This window comes from Microtus oregoni, unplaced genomic scaffold, assembly GCF_018167655.1.
Source record: "Microtus oregoni isolate MIOR12 unplaced genomic scaffold, Mior012 000001F_ref0000356, whole genome shotgun sequence".
NCBI classification, from domain to species: domain Eukaryota; kingdom Metazoa; phylum Chordata; class Mammalia; order Rodentia; family Cricetidae; genus Microtus; species Microtus oregoni.
Window position 1 is genome coordinate 18069534 of NW_024543060.1, and position 20866 is coordinate 18090399.

General features: G+C 47.9%; 1 protein-coding gene across 2 annotated transcripts; it reads right to left on the minus strand.

Moving 5' to 3' along the window:
- Window positions 1-7058: 7058 nt before the first annotated feature.
- Window positions 7059-18352, minus strand: Rgcc (regulator of cell cycle). 2 transcript variants are annotated; one of them, XM_041671105.1, is made up of 5 exons: window positions 18155-18352; window positions 17409-17666; window positions 10333-10440; window positions 8608-8670; window positions 7059-7455 (listed from the first exon to the last, which is right to left on the minus strand). In XM_041671105.1, the coding sequence occupies exons 1-5, from the start codon at window positions 18201-18203 to the stop codon at window positions 7448-7450; spliced, it is 486 nt and encodes a 161-aa protein (XP_041527039.1). In that variant the 5' UTR covers window positions 18204-18352; the 3' UTR covers window positions 7059-7447. The 2 variants fall into 2 exon arrangements, with proteins under 2 accessions (XP_041527039.1, XP_041527044.1); XM_041671110.1 differs by having other exon boundaries at window positions 17409-17594; window positions 18155-18349.
- Window positions 18353-20866: the final 2514 nt, after the last annotated feature.

A 20866-nucleotide genomic window follows, 5' to 3' on the forward strand; every position in this document is an offset into this window, starting at 1 on the left:
CTGTCCCCGTCCCCCCCCCCCCCCGGCTGACAGAGAAGTGTGAGGACTAGAGGCCACGCCATCCCTCTGACCAGGGAACAACCCTGTCCTGCTCATCTTGGAAAGTTGGTGAGAAAGAAACCCCCAGCTTGTCTACCTCTTAATCTCTGATCCATAATTTAGAACACCCAAGAAATGGGGGGGGGGTGCGAACATCTGTGCTTTTCAAATACAAATGGCATAACACCCATATTTCAAAATAGGTCAGACCCTTCCTCCTTGAAACACATCTCAGGGAGCCCTGAAAACACTTCGCAGCATTCCTGAGCCTCAAGCCCTGACTCAGGCCACTTGTCCCTAAGTTATTACCCAACAAGGCCTCTAAAAGCATAAGACACCCCTCCTACCCACTCACAGAAAAGAATCCATCCTTTTTCCCCAAGCTTATCGCTCGCACCAGACCACAGAGCCTTGCACTCTGCTTGTCCAGCTTGGAACCACAGAGAGAAGACCAGAGAGTACCACAAAGCAGTTCTTCTGCTCCTGCATCAAACGATGTGGAGAAAACAAAGAGTTTCTGGTGTCCTGGTGAGAATGAAGAGATTTATCCAAAAGAGAGAAAGACTAGGATGCATGAACAAAGCCAAATCCATGCAATAGAAAAGACAAAATCTAAGAAAGAAGTCGAGCTCATATTTGATCCAAAAGAGGGGCTGGAGAGATGCTTAGGAGCCCTTGCTGCTCTGGCAGAGGATCTGGGTTTGGTTCCCATGACCACATGGCTGGTCACAACATGGGGTCTATAGCTCTAGTTCCAAGGGATCCAGCACCTTCTCCTGGCCTTCATGCTGCACGGACATGCGTAAAGGCAAAACACCTGCAAACATAAAATAAAAATAAACACATCCTTTTAAAAATGAGAAAAATGACAATGTAGCACGTCACAACAGGGCCATCATGTCTTCAACGCTTCATGGTCTGAGCTTGTCCTCTGAGACCACAAGCAGAAGGAGGGCGGTGCCTTTTTGCCACTGTTCAAACAAATTCAGCAAATGCAATGAAGAAGAAGAAATGGAGTGCAGAGTGTAAGGGGAGAAGCAAAGACATTGTTAGTACTTGCAAACAGTGTGATGTGATTGTGATACACACACACACAGGCATAATAAAGACGGCCAGGCTAAAGGACGTGGGACCAACATAAAAAATTAATATCAGTTCTAAACATTAGCGATGAAGAAAATCTAAAATTAAAATTAAAAAAATCTATTTTCTTTTTAAAATTTTTTACTAGTTTTCTGTTTTTATTGTGTGGGCCTGTGTGTACCACAGGGCTTGTGTGAAGGTCAGAGGACAATGTTACAAAGTGAGTGTTCTTTTTCCTCCTTCAGTCAGGTTATAGGGATTGACCTCAGATTGTCAGGCTGCTGTGGCAGGTGTTTCTCCCCACAGAGCCAGCTCTCTATTTCCAGTAGTATCAGGACATTTAGTGTGATGGTTTGACTAAGAATGCCTCCCCCAACTCATATAGTTACATGCTTAGTCACCAAAGAGTGGCATTATTTGAAAGGATTAGAAGGATTAGGAGGTGCGTCACTTGGGATGGGCTGTGAGGTTTTAAAAGCCCATGCCAAGCCCAGTGTCTCTCTCTTGGCTCAAGGTTCAGTATGTAGGTCTCAGCCACTGCCCCAGCACTGTGTCTGCCATGCCTGGTGCCATGCTCCCTGCCGTGATGACAGTGGACTGACCTCTGAAACTGTAAGCAAGCCCTCAATTAAATGTTTTTTTTTTAATAAGAGTTGCCATGGTCATGATGTCCTTTCCTTGAGATAGAATAATAACCAAGACAATTAATTTAATAAAATTTAATAAAAGATGCAAGGTTTATACCAAAAAAAAACCTTCAAGATATAATTGAGAGAAATTAAAGAAGCAAAATAAACCTGTTATTTGTAACTTTAAAATAATTTGAACAGAGCAAGCCAATGGTGTTGCACGCCTTTAGTCCCAGCACTCAGGAGGCAGAGGCAGGTGGATCTCTGTGAGTCTGAGGTCAGCCTGGTCTACAGAGTGAGATGCAGGACAGGCTCCAAAGCTACAGAGAAACCCTGTCTTGAAAAACAAAAACAAAAAAATAATAATAACAATAATAATTTAAATGGCTCCTTATCAATGGGCAGGTATCCTATGCCTATAAATAAAGATCAGTGGTTCAGACAGGAAACAGTCAGCCTGTCATCGCACACACCTCAAATACCAGCACTGAGAAGCAGAGCCTGAAGGTGCGTGAATTTGAACACGAAAGCTTGAGCTACACTGCAGGTTCTACAACAGCCTGTGGCGCACAGTGAGACTGCGCAAAAGCAAGAGAGAGAGGGAGAGTCCGTCCGTCCACGGAGGCACCATCTCACTCCCTATGAGTCTTCAAAATGTCTTCTTAAAACGGAGAGTCGTGACAGCTGGCTGGCCTGGTGCAAAAGAGCAATGCTGGGGCTACTTTTGTACTGCTTACCTCAAAGCCCATCACATCTAGGTTGTGTGTGGAGCACGAGGGTGGGTGGGTGTCACGTGTGCACGCAGATAGCAGAGGACAGTCTCAAGTATTTCTCAGGTGCCCTTTGCTTTTTGCTCTGCTTTTCCAGTACTGAGGATCGAGCCTAGACCATCATGCTAACAAAGCAAACACCAACCAATGGGCCCCAGCCCCACCCACCTACTTTTTGGAACCGAGTTCAGTGGCCTGGAATTTGCCAAGTGGAATTAGCTGGCTAGTACCTGAACCCCAAGGATCTGCCTGTCTCCACCTGCCCTGCACTGGAATCACAAGCATGCCACCATGCCCAGCATTTCTCTCGTGTGCTTTGGACATGAAACTTGGGTCATGATGTTCTCAAGGCAAGCGCTTTAACGACATTTCTCTCCAGACCCCTGATTTGTTTTGTTTTGTTTTCTTCGAGACAAATTCTCGAAAAATTCAAGACAAATTCAAGGCTACTATGTAGCCCTTGAACTCACCTACCTAGCGCAGGCTGGCCTTTAACTCAGGATGACTGTACCCTGGTGTTCCAGTGTCGGGATTATGGTCGTGAACCACTACACTCCGCTAAAAACTGTGACCTTTTTAAAGAACAGGAGCGACTGTCCAGGAGCTGAGGTCCAACTGCGGTTTCTTAGATACAACGCCACCACTGCAAGCCGCAGAAGAAGAAAAAACACTGGATTTCAACAACATTAAAACTTCCATGCTTCCAGGACAGAAAGTGAAAAAACAGCTCTGTTTCTGTCCTTCCCTAGAGAGAGGTAAATAAGGCCTACCCCTTCTCCTAAGGTCCCAACAACAAACCGAGGCTCAATTCAACCGGTTCTGCCACAGTTTACCAGGGAGACCCATGAGTTTATTGGGCTTACTTACAGCGCCAGGGGTGTGAGGTTATGGGCAGGAGGTGTGTGATCTTTAGGCAGCCTCTGGAGTTCGGCACCCAGCTGGGTTGAGAGCTTCCTCCTGGCTATGTAGATGAGTCCCCTCCCTTCATCCTTCTACACTGACATTCTCTGGCCCTTCCCCCCAATACCTTAAGGTTGTCTGCAATTAGGGCAGAATTGCTACAGCTGGTTGGAGGGGGCTAGCTGGATTCCAGGAGAGTCCCGTGGTCCTCCTGCCCCCCTCTAGGAGGGAAGGTAAGAAGCCAGCAGGCCCACTGCAAGGCTCTTTTGTAAGCAGGCCCAGATGAATTCCTGAAGACGGTGACACTTTGGCTTTGAGGTCAGTCCTGTACAAGGAGCCCACAGAAGAGAGATATGGAAATATTTCAGATCACATATCTGATAAGGAAGCTGTGTCCAGAATCCATGGTGATTTTCTACAGCTCAACACTGAAGACAGAAGCCAGTAAGTACATTGGAAGACGTACACAGGACATTGTTACACAAGAATCGCCAGACAAGCGATGGTGAGCCCCGTACTCCACACCCAGGGGCCCACTCTTCAAACAGAGATGTGTGCCAGTGAGGACATGGGGACGTGGGAGGTCTCAACTACAGCTGGGAACGGGACACCACACATTCATGGCTGCTTTCATGGTATTCAAAAGTGCCTCAAAGAGTTGAAGACAGAGCTTGATCTGACCCAGGCATCCTAGGTCTGCGTATATACCCAGGAGAAATGAAAGCAGACACCCACACAAACACTCACACATGGGTCCTAATGAGAGTGTTACTCATTAGCTCAGAAGTGGAAACCCAAATGCCAACCATTAGCTAATGGTTGTATAAACAGAACGTGACACAGCCACATGGTGGAATATTATTTTGCTATTAAAAGGTATGCAATGTGAGTTAACCTTGGGAATATGCTAACAGGAGACCACAGTGTCAACTTTCCCTTAATGGGTCTAGAACAGACAGTCATGCAGGTAGAGAATTAGCAGCGGTGCTGGCTGTAATATCCTTGGATATGCTAACAGCCACAAAACTGAAGTTTCGGCCCGTGAATCATGCCTCAATATTTTTTTTTTAAGGGAGAGGCCAGTGAGATGGCTCAGCCAGGAAAGGCGGTTGCTGCACAAATGCGAGGCCTTGAACTGGATCCCTGGAGCCAGTGCGAAGGTGGAGAGAACTACCTCACAAAGATGTATGCGGTCCTCCATACACACGCCAGGGCCGTGTGTGCACATCACACACACGTAAAGATAAAGTTCTTTAAATTAAAAAGAGGGAGAGAGAGAATGCTTGCATTGAACACAGAGAGTTTTGAAAGGCTTGAGGAAAAGAAAGCAAACAGTGTCTTTCCATAATGCTCTAAAAAGGATCAAATATTAATAGTGTTCAAGCATGCATTGCTAAGTGAGTTTTACCATTATAGGGGCCTCCTAGAAAGGACTCAACACAGATCTGGGCAGCAGGCGTTGATCAAGTGTAGTCTCTTCATACACTCGAGAAAAAGAAGTGGCTGGCAGTTCAACACAGCAACTGTGTACAATAAAAAAACTTTAACACTGAAAACCTGCGATCCCTACCAGTGAAAAGAATGTAATCGACGCATGAGACGCTGGATAGTGTCACCGTTTCCTGTCATTCCCAAGTCTTAGGACTGTACCTAAGAGTATAGATTGTACGACACATGACCCCTGAAGCACAGCGGGCTGTTCATACCATCGTCACACAAACACCCAATGTGTCCCCCTGCGACACCATGACGGCTGTGAAGTCACGAGGTACTGACACTCAGCCAGCTCTGGTATAATCTGAGACACTGCCATCAAAGTTGATCCTTCATCCCCAGGAACCTAGTGACTACACTTGCCGTCCTGCCTTGTTTTCTGCTGCTGCGATAAAACGGTGACCACAAGCAACTTAGAGGGGATTTATATGGCGTTCATGGCCTGATTATTAGGGATAAACTTGGGGCAGGATCTCTAGCAGTAACAGAATCAGGAACCATGGAGGAATGCTGTCATTGGTTTGCCCTCCGTTGCTGCTTCTGGCTGCTTGCTTTTTTTTTCTCCCTAATTTGTTTTTAGGTTTTTATTTTATTCATACAAATGCTTTGCCTGCATGTATGTCTATATGCCACATACCTGCTAGTGCCTGAAGAAGATTCCATGTGGGTGCTGAGAATCGAACCCAAGTCCTTCGTAAGAACAAGTGTGCTTAACCACTGAATCAACTCTCCGGCCCTCAGTTTCCTTTCCTACACCTCCCAGGACCACCTGTTCAGCGGTAGCTCTGCCCAGAATGGGTCCTCCCATGTCAAGCAAACGCCCCAAAGGTGTGCTCACAGGCCCATCTGATAGAGGCAATTCCTCAGCTGGGGTCCCTCTCCCAGCTAACTCTAGTCTGCTCAAGCTTACAAAACAGACCAGCAGCACATCTGTGTTTGGGGACATGTCCTTTAAGAATGTAGGGATGTCAGCAGCACGCAGGCCAAGACGGGAGCAAACAGAGCTCAGCAGGGGCCCTCGGTGAGGAGGACACAGGTTGATGAACCGTTTCATTTTTTTCATTCCTCAGTAGCCACTGAAAGGGGTGCCCTTCCTCTGGGATAAACAGCCTGCCAGCCACACTCAGACAAGAAACCCTAATCCAGCTCTGGCCCACACACAAGAGGAAGCCATGAAGTAAGCAGGCCAGCTTGCTGAGAAGAGCCCAGCAGGAGAAGAGAAAGATGAACATGTGTGCGTGCGTGCGTGTGTGCATGTGTGTAAATGGCTAAAAGTCATTATATAAATGTATGAAACTACTGAACCAAAAATATTAAGTCAAATTAATTTTAATTTTTAAATTAAGGCTCTCTTTTTAAAGATGTATTTATTTTTGTTTGTTTTTGTTTTTTGTTTTTTCAAGACAGGGTTTCTCTGTAGCTTTGGAGCCTGTCCTGGAACTCACTCTGTAGACCAGGCTGCCTGCCTCGGCCTCTTGGAGTGCTGGGATTAAAGGCATGTGCCACCACTGCCCGACAAGATTTACTTATTTTTATTTTATATGTTCGAGTGTTTTATATGTATGTCTGGGCACCAGGTGTGTGTCTGGTGCCTGCGGAAGCCAGAGGCATTAGGTCCCCTGGAACTAGAGTTACAGATAGCTGTACGCAACATTATGGATACTGGGAATTGAACCTGGGTCCTCTAGAAGAGCAACCAGTAATTTAACTATCTCTCCAGCCCCAAGGGGGGAAATTTTTTTAATTTTTTTTAAAATTTATTTTCATTTTATATGTATGAATGTTTGCCTGAATGTTTGTGCACCATGTGCATGCAGTGCCAGAGGAGGCCAGAAGAGGGCATCAGATTCCCTGGCACTGGAGTTTATGATATGAGGATGCCATGAGGGTTGGGTATTGAAGCCCACTCCTCTAGAAGAGCAGCTAGTGCTCTTCACCATTGAGGCATCTCTCCAGCCCCACAAAGAAAAAGTTTTGAGAATATAAAGACTCGAGGGCAGAAGACGCTTCAGGAAGCTGGTCACCCTCAAGTGAGTATAGCCACAACACTTGGTAATTCTCACAAGGAATCCAGGGGCCTGCCATTCCTGCTAGAAAGCTACTGAATGGGAATATATCGGCAATAATAAGACATTTCTCAAAGTACAGATTCCAGCTTAAACTTTATTTGTATACAAAAATATATTATAATGGGAAAAGCTTATTATTGTCTCCAACTATATATAAGTAATTACAAATATTTCCATAAACGCATTTTAAATTATAGAAGAGTTATGTTTAAGGAGTAAAAATACATTAGACAGATCATCTGCTGAAACATGCTGCAGGCAGGTAAACAAAGTCAGTTTCGCTGTCTGAGTTGCCCAGAGATGGGCCAGATGGCAAATGTTAGGGTGAGCCAAGAACAGTCTGATGGTGTGTGAGCCTTAGCTCCGTCCCCTCCTGCAGCTGATTCTAGTAGCTGATTTTGCCAGGTGCTTGGAGCCTTCGGGAGTCTCACTTTTGTGGCCTAAGGACCCTGGACTCCTTGCTTCACATACCTGAAGAGAAGATATAGGGTTAGTTAACCCTGCCAGACGCTCACAATCCCCCTGCTTAACCACATCACATGGGCTCAGACGGGCATCAAAAGCAGTGTTAATGGCAGGTTTCCCGTGCAACGTACGTCTGACTAACTGGAACGGCTAGGAGGCCAGCTGCGTAAAGTAGACAGACTTGTGGTATGGGCCTAATACAAATTGTGCTGCAATTAGAATAATCTCTGTCAAAACAGGCCTAGGTCTTCTGATGTCGGGTAGTGCAATGTGGAAGAGAAAGGGGGCGTCAAGCAAATACAGTGGCGGAGTGTTAAAACCCTGGCTATTTTAAGTAGACTTTAAATTAATTTTTTAATCTAAATTTTTAAAATTTACCTTTCTGGCAGAGTAAAGACATAGCATACTTCTTACAGAAAAATGATCACTTTCACTAAATAATTCAGAAGCAAGAACAAAAAATTCTCAGAGTCCCTCATGAGGAGAGTCGCTGAGGCCAGCAACCCTGCAAGCTGGGATGGAGCCTCCCGACTGCTACAATCTTGCCCTTTTGAAGAGGAGCACCCAGATAGAGCATGACAGTTCTTTCCTCTAACACCCCCACCCCACCCCCCACGTGCTGCAATTTTGACCCGATGTCTTCATCTGGGGTCACACGAAATGGGTAGCCAACAGTGTAATCCCAAATTAGAAGCACGTATCTGCATGCTGAATCTGGGCAAGTTGGCACGGGCATCCCACACCACTTCTCTTTGGCACTCAATCCTCACAAAGGTCTCACCGGGCCCCTGCATCAAATCTGGGGTATTATGAAGTGGACAGACCCCTCTGGCTTGCTGGAGGAATGCCTGTGTGACCCACTGGCTCGTTCCTTCTCTCAGAACCGGCAAGCCGTCCCCCCAGCAAAACTCCATTTTCTGAACAACGTGCCATTGTCTGCTGCTGAACTGTTTGCACAGTTGGGAAAGCAGCTCTGGCTACTCTCCGGCAAGCTTTTCCTCCACACTGCTTTCTGAGCCACTGCGGTCCTGTTTCTCCACCTAGAGCAGCTTATGATGCAACTTCCCACCCCGGGCAGGCTGGGAAACATCACAGTGCATTACCAAAGGTGTGGCTCAGTGTTCCCTGCGCTGTTTTAAACACCATGTGTGTACTCACTTGCTAACGTCCTGTCAAGATCAGCAATGAAGTCTTCGAGCTCTTTCGTGTCGCCTAATTTGGCTGCAAAAAAAAAAAAAAAAAAGAGTTCGGTTTCCCTCTCAAACACAGTTGATGGAGGATTACAGTTTCCGGGTTATGGAAACCTGTCATCTTCAGAGACGTCACGGAACGTGCCCTGCATCAGTCCTTAGTGTCTCCCCCACATTTACTTGTGTCTCAGCAGCTGACCCAGAGGACAGCCTCAGAGTTTGTCCTGTAGTCCACGACCACCCTAAGCCACCATCCTACCCACCTTCCTAACCTGGGAGATGGTTCCATCTTAAATCCATCTTTGGTGTTTTAAAACTCTGGGAGACAGGGAGGGGGAGGAAGGCAAATTATTTGCTTGTGCTGCTGCTGGAGGGCAATACAGTGGCCCTCTGATGTGACATGAGACTAATATTCGTACTAGTTCATGTCAAGTGGAACAGGGAACGTGACGGCCTGTCCCAGAGTAGCACAGAGCTTTCATCCAGACGTTGCTGTCTCTGCAGTCAGAGGTAGATGCTTTCCAGTGCAGTTTACTTTCTTCTGTATGGTTTGTCATGCCTTCCTTCCTTCCTTGAAATGCATTGCTGAATATTTTCCTTTGCAGGGTACAAACGGTTCATTGTTCGCAGTGACTTTTTTTTCCCTGCTGTAATTCCCACCTCTGGAGGATTGGGTAGCAGAGCTGGGCACTACTGAAGCCACTCTCTAGACCACTCTATCCCTGGAGTCCTCAGATCCATTACAGACTAGAGGCTGGACTGCAGTCGAATCCCCTGAGGCTGTAACATTGTGTCAAGAAGAGAACTTAAAAATATCCCTCTTTCTAGAAAGGGGGAAGTTCTGTTTAAATGCCAGGCGGAGGCAAGTGAGGCATATTTCTTTTCAAGTTGGTTCCATTTTTATTGCATTTTGCAACTCTTTTCAGCAAGCTCAATTTTCCTTGGAGGGGGGAGGTGTCTTTGGTTCTCAAAAGGGCGCCTCTCCAATATAACAGAACATTCAGCTCTCGAGCTGGTGAGACCAAAAACTAAAAGCTAATTCAAACCTCTTTAAACCAACCCTCTTAGGTCTATTCATATCGAAGCAGAGACAGGGTGGAGCTGCTGTTTTGAGACATGTCCATTTTATTTTATTAAAAACATTTCATTCATTCATTCATTTGGTGTGTGTGTGTGTGTGTGTGTGTGTGTGTGTGTGTATGAATACATGTGCCCATGTGGACATCAGAGGACATCCACCAAGCAATTCCGAGATCAAACTCAGGTTGTCGGGCTTGGCAGCAAGCAGGCTTACCCACTGAGCCATCTCAATGGCCCCATGTTAGATCATCCTTTTCTTATAAAGACAGCTGCTAAACTGGTCACCCAAAAGCACTAGTGTGAACAGTTAATGAAATGAAATGAAAAGAAGGAAGGAAGGAAGGAAGGAAGGAGAAAAAGAAAATAATCTTCTCATTGCTGCAAAGCCATACTGCTGAGTTCTTATGAAGCCAAGCTAGTCCAGCAGGAAAATGAGAAGCACTCCCCCTCTGACACAAGACAGAATCTACACGTGGCCCAAATCCCACGAAACGACACATTCTGTCCCCCAAAAACCATTTATTGTCTTATCTCCTTGCTTTGTGCACCGTGAACGCCTGGTTGGGGATAAACAAAATAGGGCAGGCAGGGATAGAAGCAGTGGTGGGCTCACCTTTCCGAGGAGCCACAGTGGAAGTCAGCAGGGCTGGAGTGGAGTCGGTGGGAGAATTCAGTTTCTCATCGCTGAAGCTGAAGCTGTCCCTGTACAGTGAGTCTGCACCTTTAAGGAAGGAGGCCATATTCATTAGGAGGTGTGCCCGCTAAACACTTGCCAGTCTAGGTTTATATACCCAGCAGTTCAGAGAACCAGATGCTGCAGACCTACATGAAAGAAAACAGACCAGTTTCCGATCTAGACATGATCTAAAGCAGGGCAGTGTGTGTGTGTGTGTGTGTGTGTGTGTCCAGGCAAGCGCACTGGCGACCTAGAACTGTGTGATGTGTTAATAGGACCAGATATCTGCTCTGCAGGAGTAGACTGGCCAGCTATCAAGCCAAGTCCTGGCTGATGGGATGAGAGCTGGAATATGAAGCAGCTTCGTTGGTAGGGTATTTGTCCAGACGGCATGAAGCTCTGCGTTCAATCCCAGCACCTAGTAAAAGACCAGGAGTTGGACGGACACACTCCCTGCTAGGCAGACTGATAGAGGAGTCATGATCAGATAATAAAGGCGGTAAACTCCCTCAGCCTCCTGACTTGAGACAAAACCCTGGCAGCTTAAAACAAAGGCCTGGTAGGCTTTTGTCTCCCACCAGTAGACTGGCTCAACAAATTCAAGCCTGGATCAGGAACAGAACTGTTGTGGATCAATCAACCGGTTATCCAGTCTTTCTTCAAACTGACTAGCCCTAAAGTACAGGAGGGAAACTCTGCAGCCTTAAACAACCAAACAAACAACAAAAATCCAACCCAGCGCCCTCCCCCAAGAGACCAGATCTTTTTGGCCTCTGACAGAGAGTCTTTTTCCCTGTGTGTCTGCTTCATGTATGTGTTCAAACTCCCAGTAACCAGCATGGTTTCAGCTGCTAGTTCTGCATGCTCCTATTTGAGATTTCTCTGCTACAGAAGAGCTGCACTCAAGAGTTTTTCCTGCCTTTTAATTCGTTAACAGACAGAGAAATCGGAACCTCACCAAGACCCTGGCACTCTATCAGTGGTACACCAGTCAGTGGCAAACCAGTGATGCCAGCACTCTGGAGGTAGAAATAAGAGGATCAGAAATTCAAGTCATCCTCAGCTACATACTGAGTAAAATACATGAGACTCTGTCTTCAAAAGAAGAAAAAAAAGGAGGGGACCAGATGGGGTGGGCAGGCACTAAAGAGATGGCTTATCAGTTAAGAATTAGCCGCTTTTACCAGAAGACATGGGTTCAATTCCTAGCACCCACTTAGCAGCTTACAACACTCTGTAACTACAATTCTAGGAGTCTAATGGTCCTTTCTGGCCGCCTTGGGCACTTGGCACACAAGTGGTACGTAGACATGCATACAGGCAAAACACCCATACACATAAAAAAAATGTAAACACTCAAAATGCAGTATCATTTCTCATGAAAGGCATTCTCTTCCTTCTAAACACCTTTCAAACACAAGCACAACATTGGGCCCCACGTCTAATAATTTCCCTCCCTGCTCATGAGTCTGGGTCAAGAAGGTCTGGGTCACTGAAGTCAAGAACAAAGATTGTTTTTGTTCCTGGCTGTTCATCTGTCACAATCAAAGGACTTCACGGTTCCTTCTATTCTGATGCCCCAAATGTCAAAGCAGCAGGAGACAAAGTCCCAGTCAGGCCAGACTGCACCAGGGCCAGGAGCGGCTTAGCTACTGCTTGCTCAAGGGTGCTTAAAAAGATCATATTCTGGTCCTCAGTTTACCTGTCAGGAAGATGGAAAGGTAGATTGGACAATCTTTCCAATCCCTCCTAGTCGTGAGATCCTAAATCCTGACAAAGAGGAGGAAGTCAGCGCAGTTCTGAGGAGGTAGTGGAGTCTCAGAGACACAGGAGGTTAACGGAAGCAGGATGTGGCCCCGGAGGTGGTGGCAAGGGAGGAAGCCGCTTCTCTGGTTAGAAACGGAAAGTCAAGCCACTCAGCAGCAGCAGGAGCTCTGGGAAGGCTCTTCAGGTGAGCAGCCAAATAACGAGGGCCTGGCCAGGTCCCTGCTCCCTTTGGAGGCTCCTGTCCTTCAAGCCATTTATCTCTAGTTCGGGGAGAGGCAACATGCCTTGCTTTAGTTCTGTGAACTCAAAATGAACTTGTCTAAATTACTTTTTAATGTGCTCAGCATAAAAGAAAAATAGGTCTCTGAAAGAAGTTTCCTATAGTCATAGGACTGAGTCTATCCCTAAAAGGCTGCCACACCCCCTCAGGTGGTCTTGTCTGACCGTGCCCTTTGCCTTCTGACCAGAAGGACCCAGGGCTCTCTTGGCCTCTATACCCACCTAACCCACTTCTCCAAACATGCCCAGCAGAACCTCATGAACAACCACTATGATCTTTTCTTCCTTCAAGAGTTCTAGCCCAGGTCACCTCAAAGGACCACAGTCATTTTTCAGGCCTTCGACGATGGAACCACACCGAGGTCCTCAACACTGAACCTTAGACCCATACACACTATCCAAAAGTAGCATCACCAGCTCCCACCTCTGGAATGCAGGTCCTTGACATGTGTGACTAACTATGTTCCAGGAACACCAAGAACTGTTGATCATTCCCCCTATGACTGTCCTGAGAAGTCTTGTGATGAAGACACAGGTCTGTCCCCAGCCCTTCTTCCCAAGTATACTTGACAACTGGACACTTTGTGGCCCTCCTATTAATATCTTAGGACATTAGAACGCTCTAGAACGTGAATTGGAAGCCCTTCTGTTTGTTTTTTTTTTCCAGCTGTTTATGCCTGTAGAACAGTGGTCGTGGTAGCAGTCCCCGGCACACGGGAAGGTACAGAGCATCTGTTTAGATCCCCGGATGAGCATCACTTTATCGCTGTCAGTAACCAGGGGATCACACAGATACAGATGGAGAAACATGAGAAGACAGAATCATCTTTGGGACTCAGGCCAAAGCCCCTGTCACAGTATCCTTGTCTCTGAAAGAGGCCCAAGAACATCGTCTTGTCCTGGGATCAGAGTTCCCACTGTGAGACTCTCTAGTCCAGAACTTAAAGGCCACCCCCTCCCTGGTCTCTATCTCTCAGAACAGCTGGCACTTGAGGGCCGCTCTCAATGCCACACCTGTTTTCACCCTGCCCTGCATACGCCACAGTCCTTCCCCCTAGCTTTGAACTTCATCTCTGTTTCAAGTCCCTGAAGCTCTGCCTCGGTGGAACGGGTGGGGAGCAGAGGCCACGTGAAAGGCAACCGCAACCTAGGCCTTCTCTGTGAGTGATGCCTGTGGCTTCCGAATGGTCTGATCTTCAAGCCAAATGGAGAAAAGCGTGTTCAGAAAGGCAGGCGTTATCACTGAGGAGAAAACAACCAAGATACCAAGGCTGGCTTCCCGCCATTTTCAGATTGTAACAGTTTTTTTTTTAAAAAAGTTTCTCTTCAGAAGTGACCAAGAACAAACCCACAACACAGATACCCAAACGCTAAACTTCTTTACCTGCTATTTCCCCACACAGGTTCTTATCGAGAGCCTGTCTGACCGGAATCTCACGCTAGAGGTTGTGGCAGATGAGTAGGTAAGCAAGGCTCAAGCTCCTGTTCTGGTCACTCCCTTAGAACTCTAGTTCTTGGGAAAATAATATTTAGCCTGTCTGATAAAATGCCAGCAGCATGTCTCTGGCTGATAGCACGTATGTGTACGGCTACCCCGCCCTGCTATCTGGTATTAGGTTCTCCAAACCTAATTGTTATGATGACTTGAGGGACCTTCATATGTGGTAAAGCAGACCTTAAAACATCTATTTCAGACTGCTTTGAAGCCCTACCTCACTGGTATCCAATCCCCATTCCAAATGTCCTTTAAAGTCCTGGTCCATTTAATGCATTAAAGTCTCAGATCTGGGAATGAGTGTCCCAAGGGACCATCAAAAGAAATAAAAGCATATTACATACACAACCCCATAAGTTTAGGTATACCTATCAAATGTAAGAAACTTATAACACAAACAGAAGTTTTGTTTAAAAGAAAGACATATATATACATATATGCACATATATATATACACACACATATATGTTTCTTTTTTATTTTAATTTGGGGGGTTGGGAGAAAGGTAATTTAGGGTTAGAACTGCCATGTGCTACTCCAGAGAAAAGTAAAACCACAGACAGAGAGCCTTGCCCAGAGGCCTGGCAAATATAGATCCTTCCCACACATCTGCAACAGCCAACTATAGTAATTACCAGGAAAAGGAAAGTACCAGGTCTATGGCACTGTCCCCAGGGAATGGCAGGAATGAGGGTCTCTTTTCTCCAAACCTAACTTCTGACAGTCAGCTTCAGTGAAGTGTGGCACAGAGGAAAAGACTCCTGGCTCTCAGTTTGATCACTGTCGGGTCTGAAGCCAGCCTGGTCTACAGTGAGTTCCAGGCAGCCAGGGGTAAAATAAGACCCTGTTTTGAAAGATTCTAAGTAAATTTTATATATATATATATAAAGCAGTACCTATTTCTAACCCCTGTACCTTCTCTGAAGTCCTGCAACCTAATTTTTGTTTGTTAGTTTTTCTAGACAGGGTTTCTGTGTGTAGCTTTGGAGCCTGTCCTGGAGCTTGCTCTGTAGACCAGGCTGGTCTCGAACTCACAGAGATCCACCTGTACAACCTGATGTTTTTAGTGAGAAAAAAAAAGGTATTTTTCAAAATTCAGGAATATGCATCACCTATGTCCACTGACTTTTGATCCCAAAAGCCTTGAAAAGGACCTGCAATGCCATGTATGAAAAGACACAGGATCTGAGCACAATGGAGCGCCAGGATACTCTGGTTCACATTCTAACCAACCATCTGTGATGACAGAGCAAGGCAAAGAAATTAAAGAAGATAAAAGTGCCTAACTTGTAGGACTGAGGTAAAGATTATGTGTGATAACATTCAAAGAATACCAAGAGGTGACCGATAACAAGAGCCAACAAGTTGCGAGGCTAACAACCCTAGTGAGGGCTTGGTAAAAGTAAACTAGCTGCTGCGACTACCATTATAAACCTGGCTGCCCTCTTGAGAGAGTTAAGTTCCAGGGGTCTGCACCTCTCCCAGGCATTCTCTTCCTCCTTTGTTACAGACAAAGGAGTGTAACAAATGTCCCCGCTCCATTCCTGGAGACAATTAAGACATTCACATTATGTATCCTTAAGAAAGCATTATTTAGATACACGCAAACCCCACCATGACTGTTTCTGAGCATTCACACCAGGGAACAAACCATGCTGACAGCAAATATCAAGGTCATCACTCTTTCTCAGGCCCTTCCCACCTCTTCTCCAACCACCACACTACAGGCTAACAACAAAAGCAGAAAGTGAAAAACACAGAGATATACCCTAAGGAAAACAACCAGTTCTATCGACTATCTCCCAAACTGCTAAGGAACGTCTCTAATGAAATCTCTTCTAAAACTCCTAAAAACACCTCCTAGATCTGAGCTCCCTCTTGGCAGAACTTGTAGATGCTGTCTGCCATAACTGCACAAGATCAGACCCCAATCCAGCAGGAGGCTCTGGTATAGCAAAGAGTTGTCCCTGACCACAGAGCAGTAGCGACAGACCCGGCCTTCTCCTCTGTGGAGAAGAGAATTTCCACATGATGAATAACTTGGACATCATCCCAATGGATGGAGATATATTCAAGTTACGCCACAGGTATTGAGACAGATTTCCAGGGCAAGACTTGGCTTGGAATGCTGGGAAGGCAGTTCATTAGCATCAAAGAGTAAAAGTTGTAAACAGAAAGGAACCGCTCACCCGCCCCCTCTCCATCCCCCTTCACCTCCTCCATCACCCTGTGCCCTGTGCAAGCTGCTGGGGGAAATCAAACTAGAGCTCAGGTTTCTGACTCAAACCCTGACCAGGATGTCAACCATTATCCCTTCCCAGGAGGATAACTCAGATCTCACACTGATCTTCGCCGGGTCACAAGGAAGAAGTCTCTAGATTTCAAAGCAATACCAGGCTTTTGACTCCCAGGATCCGGGACAGCACAGCTAAGGATGTCTGTGCCTGCAGCCCAGCTAGGAAGTAAGTGCTCTTGAACAAATAGAATGTAAAATTCACACTGAAAAACAGCGAGTAAGCTAGGGCTTGGGAAACAATTACGTAACAATAAAAAACGTCTCCAAATTCGCTGCTTGACACCTGCGCAGATATCCGGATCTTGTAGTTCACTTGAGTTACTGAACTCCCCGCCCCCTCTCACACACACTCTTTCTAACCAAAGTTATTAGGACAGAGGCACTGTGGGAAAAGGATACCAGGATGAACCTCTCTCTACTGGCAACCATGAGGGGGAGGTGTGGGGAGCTGCATGAAATCCAGTTCTTGAACTCAGTAGCCCCGGGGAGAGTGGTTTCAAAACTGCCTGGGGTGGTGAAAGAGCCCGGGAGCTCAGAGGAAAGGGAATGAAGCTATTTCAAAAATTCCAAAAACAGCAGCTTATGAAATCATTTTGGTTACACAAATGTTTCATTATTGTGCTCGCCCGAGTCCCCAAGTCCCCCAACACCCATTCTGGAAAAGAAGAGAGGGTGCTGTTTGGTTTAGCGTTGACCTTGCGTGCAAGTAGCCCTAGGTAGGTCTGGACCCCCAGGACTGCCAAGGCTGAACGTGCTGGCACGCCTCTGTGATCCCAGCACCTGAAGCCCAAGGAAGGAGGATCAGAAGTTCAAGGCATTCTCAGCTAGGTCTCCTTGGGAGTGATCTCAGCAAAGTTTAAAATAATAATAATAAAGAGCAGGGAGCAAAGCAGGGAAACTGCTGGAAGACCCGGCCCGGGTCCCAGGAGCTCTTGCTGACTTTAGAAACACTTAGACCTCATGACAGACACCTGCCATGACAGGTAGACCCACACACAGTCCATCAAGAGTCGTCCCCTCCCCCCCCCATTGCCATCATGCCACCACCTGGACTTAAATCTCAAGAGCCGGTGCACAGCCTCGGGTCTGAGTTTCCTGGACACCGTGCCTCAGTTTACAGATACCCCAGTGACCCCGGAGCCCTGGGGTCACTGGCTTCAACAGGGCCTCACTTACTCTCCGAGTCGCTGAAGCCGCTGCTGTCACTGACGCTGGCGCTGCTGCGCCTCTTCATGCGTTCCAGGTGCTCCTCATAGTGGAAGTGGCGGGCATGGAAGGGCGATGCGAAGTCCGCCAGCACGGCGTCGAACTCGCACAGCACGTCCGTCAGGTCTGCTGCGGCCGCTGAGTCCATTGCCGGGGCTGGGGGCGGGCACAGAGCGCTCAGTGAACCGCAGCGTGGGTAGGGGTGACTCTTCTCCTGCCCGGGAGGATCTGGAGAGACGGTCACCGGACTAGGACGGCTAACTTCACTCTGCATTTGCCGGTGACAGCCGCGCTGCTACCTTGTAACCGCTCAACCACCCTCCAAAGCGCCTGCCACCAGACCCAGACGAGCTACAGCCTCCGTAGGTGGAAAGCCATTAAGTCACCTAGACCACCCCACGCGCTTTCCTACTTGTGCCCACGCTCACTCCCTGGAGCGAGTGGCGGCGGGAAGTCTGAGTCAACAAGCACCCGTTACGTGTCAGGCTCAGATCCTTGTCCCCCGTGGGAAACCAAACTGAACTGGCCCCAGCCGTGCGACCCGGGGATGGCGTGCTGGGGTGATGGAGGACGAAGGGTGGTCAATGGAAAGAGACTATCGCGACTCCTGATCTCTCACCCCCCACCCTCAGGTTTGAGCTCTCAGAAGTCGGGGAGTCCCTGACTTCGATCCCGGGGCGCAGAGATGGAGGGGGCACGCTCAACCCGGTACTTACCTGCGGCCGAAGCCGCCGCAGGGCTGCCCTGAATCGAGGGCGGCTTCATGGAGAGGTCGCTCGCCTACACGCGTGGCAGAGATGCCGCGAGGTGCTGGCCCTGGTGGCGGCCGCCTTGCACTGCAGTCCGCTCGGGTAACCTGGCCGAGCGCTCGCTCCTCGCTTGCGCCGCCACCCGCCAGCTTCACCGTCTTATAGCCACGGGCGGGGGCGGGGCGAGGCGGGGCCACCAAGTCTGTCCCAGACGACCTAGGGGACGTCCCTGTCCGTCACCCCCCCCCCCCCATCCCCTACCCCGGCACCGCCCTCGCCACGCGCCCGCCGGCCTAGAACCGCAGTGACGACTTGTGTCGCCGGAGCCCGGGTTACCGCCCCAAATATTTACCCGCCGCTTTCCCACGCCACCCTGACAACCCGACCCACGGATGTGTCTATGTCGACCTATGGGTGAGTTCCTCAAGAGTTTATCCTGCTTCCCGCCGTCTGTCAGAGCCTCCTTGAGCCTCCGTTTCCTCACCTGTGAAATGGAACTGGAAATGCAGAGCCTCCTTGCTTGTTACAAAAGTAAAGGAACCGAGGGCCTCAGTAGGTTGTACGAGGGCAGAGTTCCCCCACCCGATTTTCCCAAAGAATTTACAAGGTTGTGTGTGGACAAAGTGGACAGCTGGGGCCATGGGCTTAAGTGAAATCGGTCTTCAATTGAGGTGATCTTAGAATTTAGGGTCCTGAGCTGCTGGAAGAAAGAAAGCACCTCATGGAAGAATGCATTCTGTACTGAGTCCCCATGACTAGCCATCCATCCACGCCTAGCATGGCCCAGTTTAATTCCTGACTCAGACCGTGTGTTGGCAAACAGGGTGACCAATTGCTCTTTGTAACAGACAGCTATTTAAAAATTACGAGGCCTGTGTGGCCTGTGCTGCCCCCCATGACACTCCCTGAAGTCCTGGGGTCACAGAAACAAACCTGATTTATTTACCACCTTACAGTTCAGAAGAGCAGTTTCTGGACCAGGTGAGGCCATCATCTCCCCTCATGCCTCTGGAGCACAGGACACATTCTTCCATGCCCCTGAATGAAGACACCAACCTCTCAGATCAATAAAGGTTTGCTCTAGCCAGGCAGTGGTGGCACACGCCTTTAATCCCAGCACTGGGGAGGCAGAGGCAGGTGGGTCTCTGTGAGTTCAAGGCCAGCCTGGTCTACACAGCAAGTTCCAGGACAGCCAGAGATACACAGAGAAACCCTGTCTCAAATAATAATAATAATAATAATAACAAAACCTGGATGGCCAACCCCACCCATTTGTAATTCCAGCCTGAGAGGTCGAGGCTGGAAGATCCCTGAAGCTCCCCAACTTAGCCCAACCTGAGAACTCCTGCCTTTGCCTCCCGAGTGTCCAGTTTGGTTTTTAAGCCCCGGGGAATGGTGGCTCACGCTGTTAATCTCAGCACTTGGGAGGAAAAGGCAGTTGAATCTCTGTGAGTTCAAGGCTAGCCTGGTCTACAAGAGAGAGTTTTCAGACAGCCAAAAGTTACAAAGAGAACCCCTGTTTCAAAAAACTAAAAATCAAACAAACAAACAAAAAAACCAAGGTGGGCAGTGCCCAAGCAAACACACTTCGGGGCTGACAGACACAAATACAGCTGTGTCCGTACTTGCACATGCTACACACACACAAACAATATGTTAATTAAATGTAAAGCAAGGAGTTGGTGGCAGCTGGGACTATCACTGAGTGATAAAGTGCTTGTCTAGCATTGGTGAGCCCTAGGTTTGAGGTCTCATCCCTAGAACTGCAAATAAATAAACAAATATTTTCGTAAATAAATGTAAACCAATTAAAATGGAATAAAATAAACATTTTCAGTCCCTCGGTTGCACTAGGCACTTTCAAGTGATCAGTAGCCTTCATCACAGACTCTTTGGACTGTGTTGGACGAGGCCGTCTTCCCCTGGTGTCTCCAGTCCTCCCAGGTGTCAGGATGTGGTGAGCACCGGGTCTCACCCCGATGACCACCCTGAGTGGTTTAATCCCTGTCACTGGCTTGCAGTGCGCAAACTGACACGCAGGCCATTAAGTAGCTTGCCTGCCCATCACTGGGTTAACAGAAGGAAAACCAGCCTCCTTTTCAAGCCACTTTGAGGTGAGCCACACCCTGCCTCCCTGGGGTAGAGGGAGCTAAGTAGCTGAGGGAGGCGCCAAACCCCAGAAACCACAGGCAAGGTACTTCCTTTCACCTGCTCTCCCTACACACCCCACACCGCTTCTTCTCTCCCCAAAAGTATCCTTTTTCTTTTTTTCTTTTTGATTTGGCCATGGCACCCACTGTTCAGGCCCTGAGCTAGGAGCTGCAGCCAAAACAATGCCAATTATAAGTTCGTTTGGTACCTGGAGCACTGTTTATTTCTCCATCGCCCAGCCGGTGGGCAATTGGGTTGCTCCCAGCCCATCCCTGTATACTTCTCAGTGCTTACACGTGCTTCTGCCCGAGTGTTGATCCTGATTCCTTCCCTGGAACCAGGTAAAGGTTTAAACCCTTAGTCCCCAGAACCTTCTGGCTGGGCTCCATATCCTATCCTAGGGCCTTTTATGGCCCCCAGCCACCTGACAGCAGTGGCAGAGATAGTGAATGACCTCAGTGTTCAGGTGTGAACTTGTCCCTCAGGTCAGGGAGGGAGCTGTATTGTTCATCACCTCACACTGAGAGT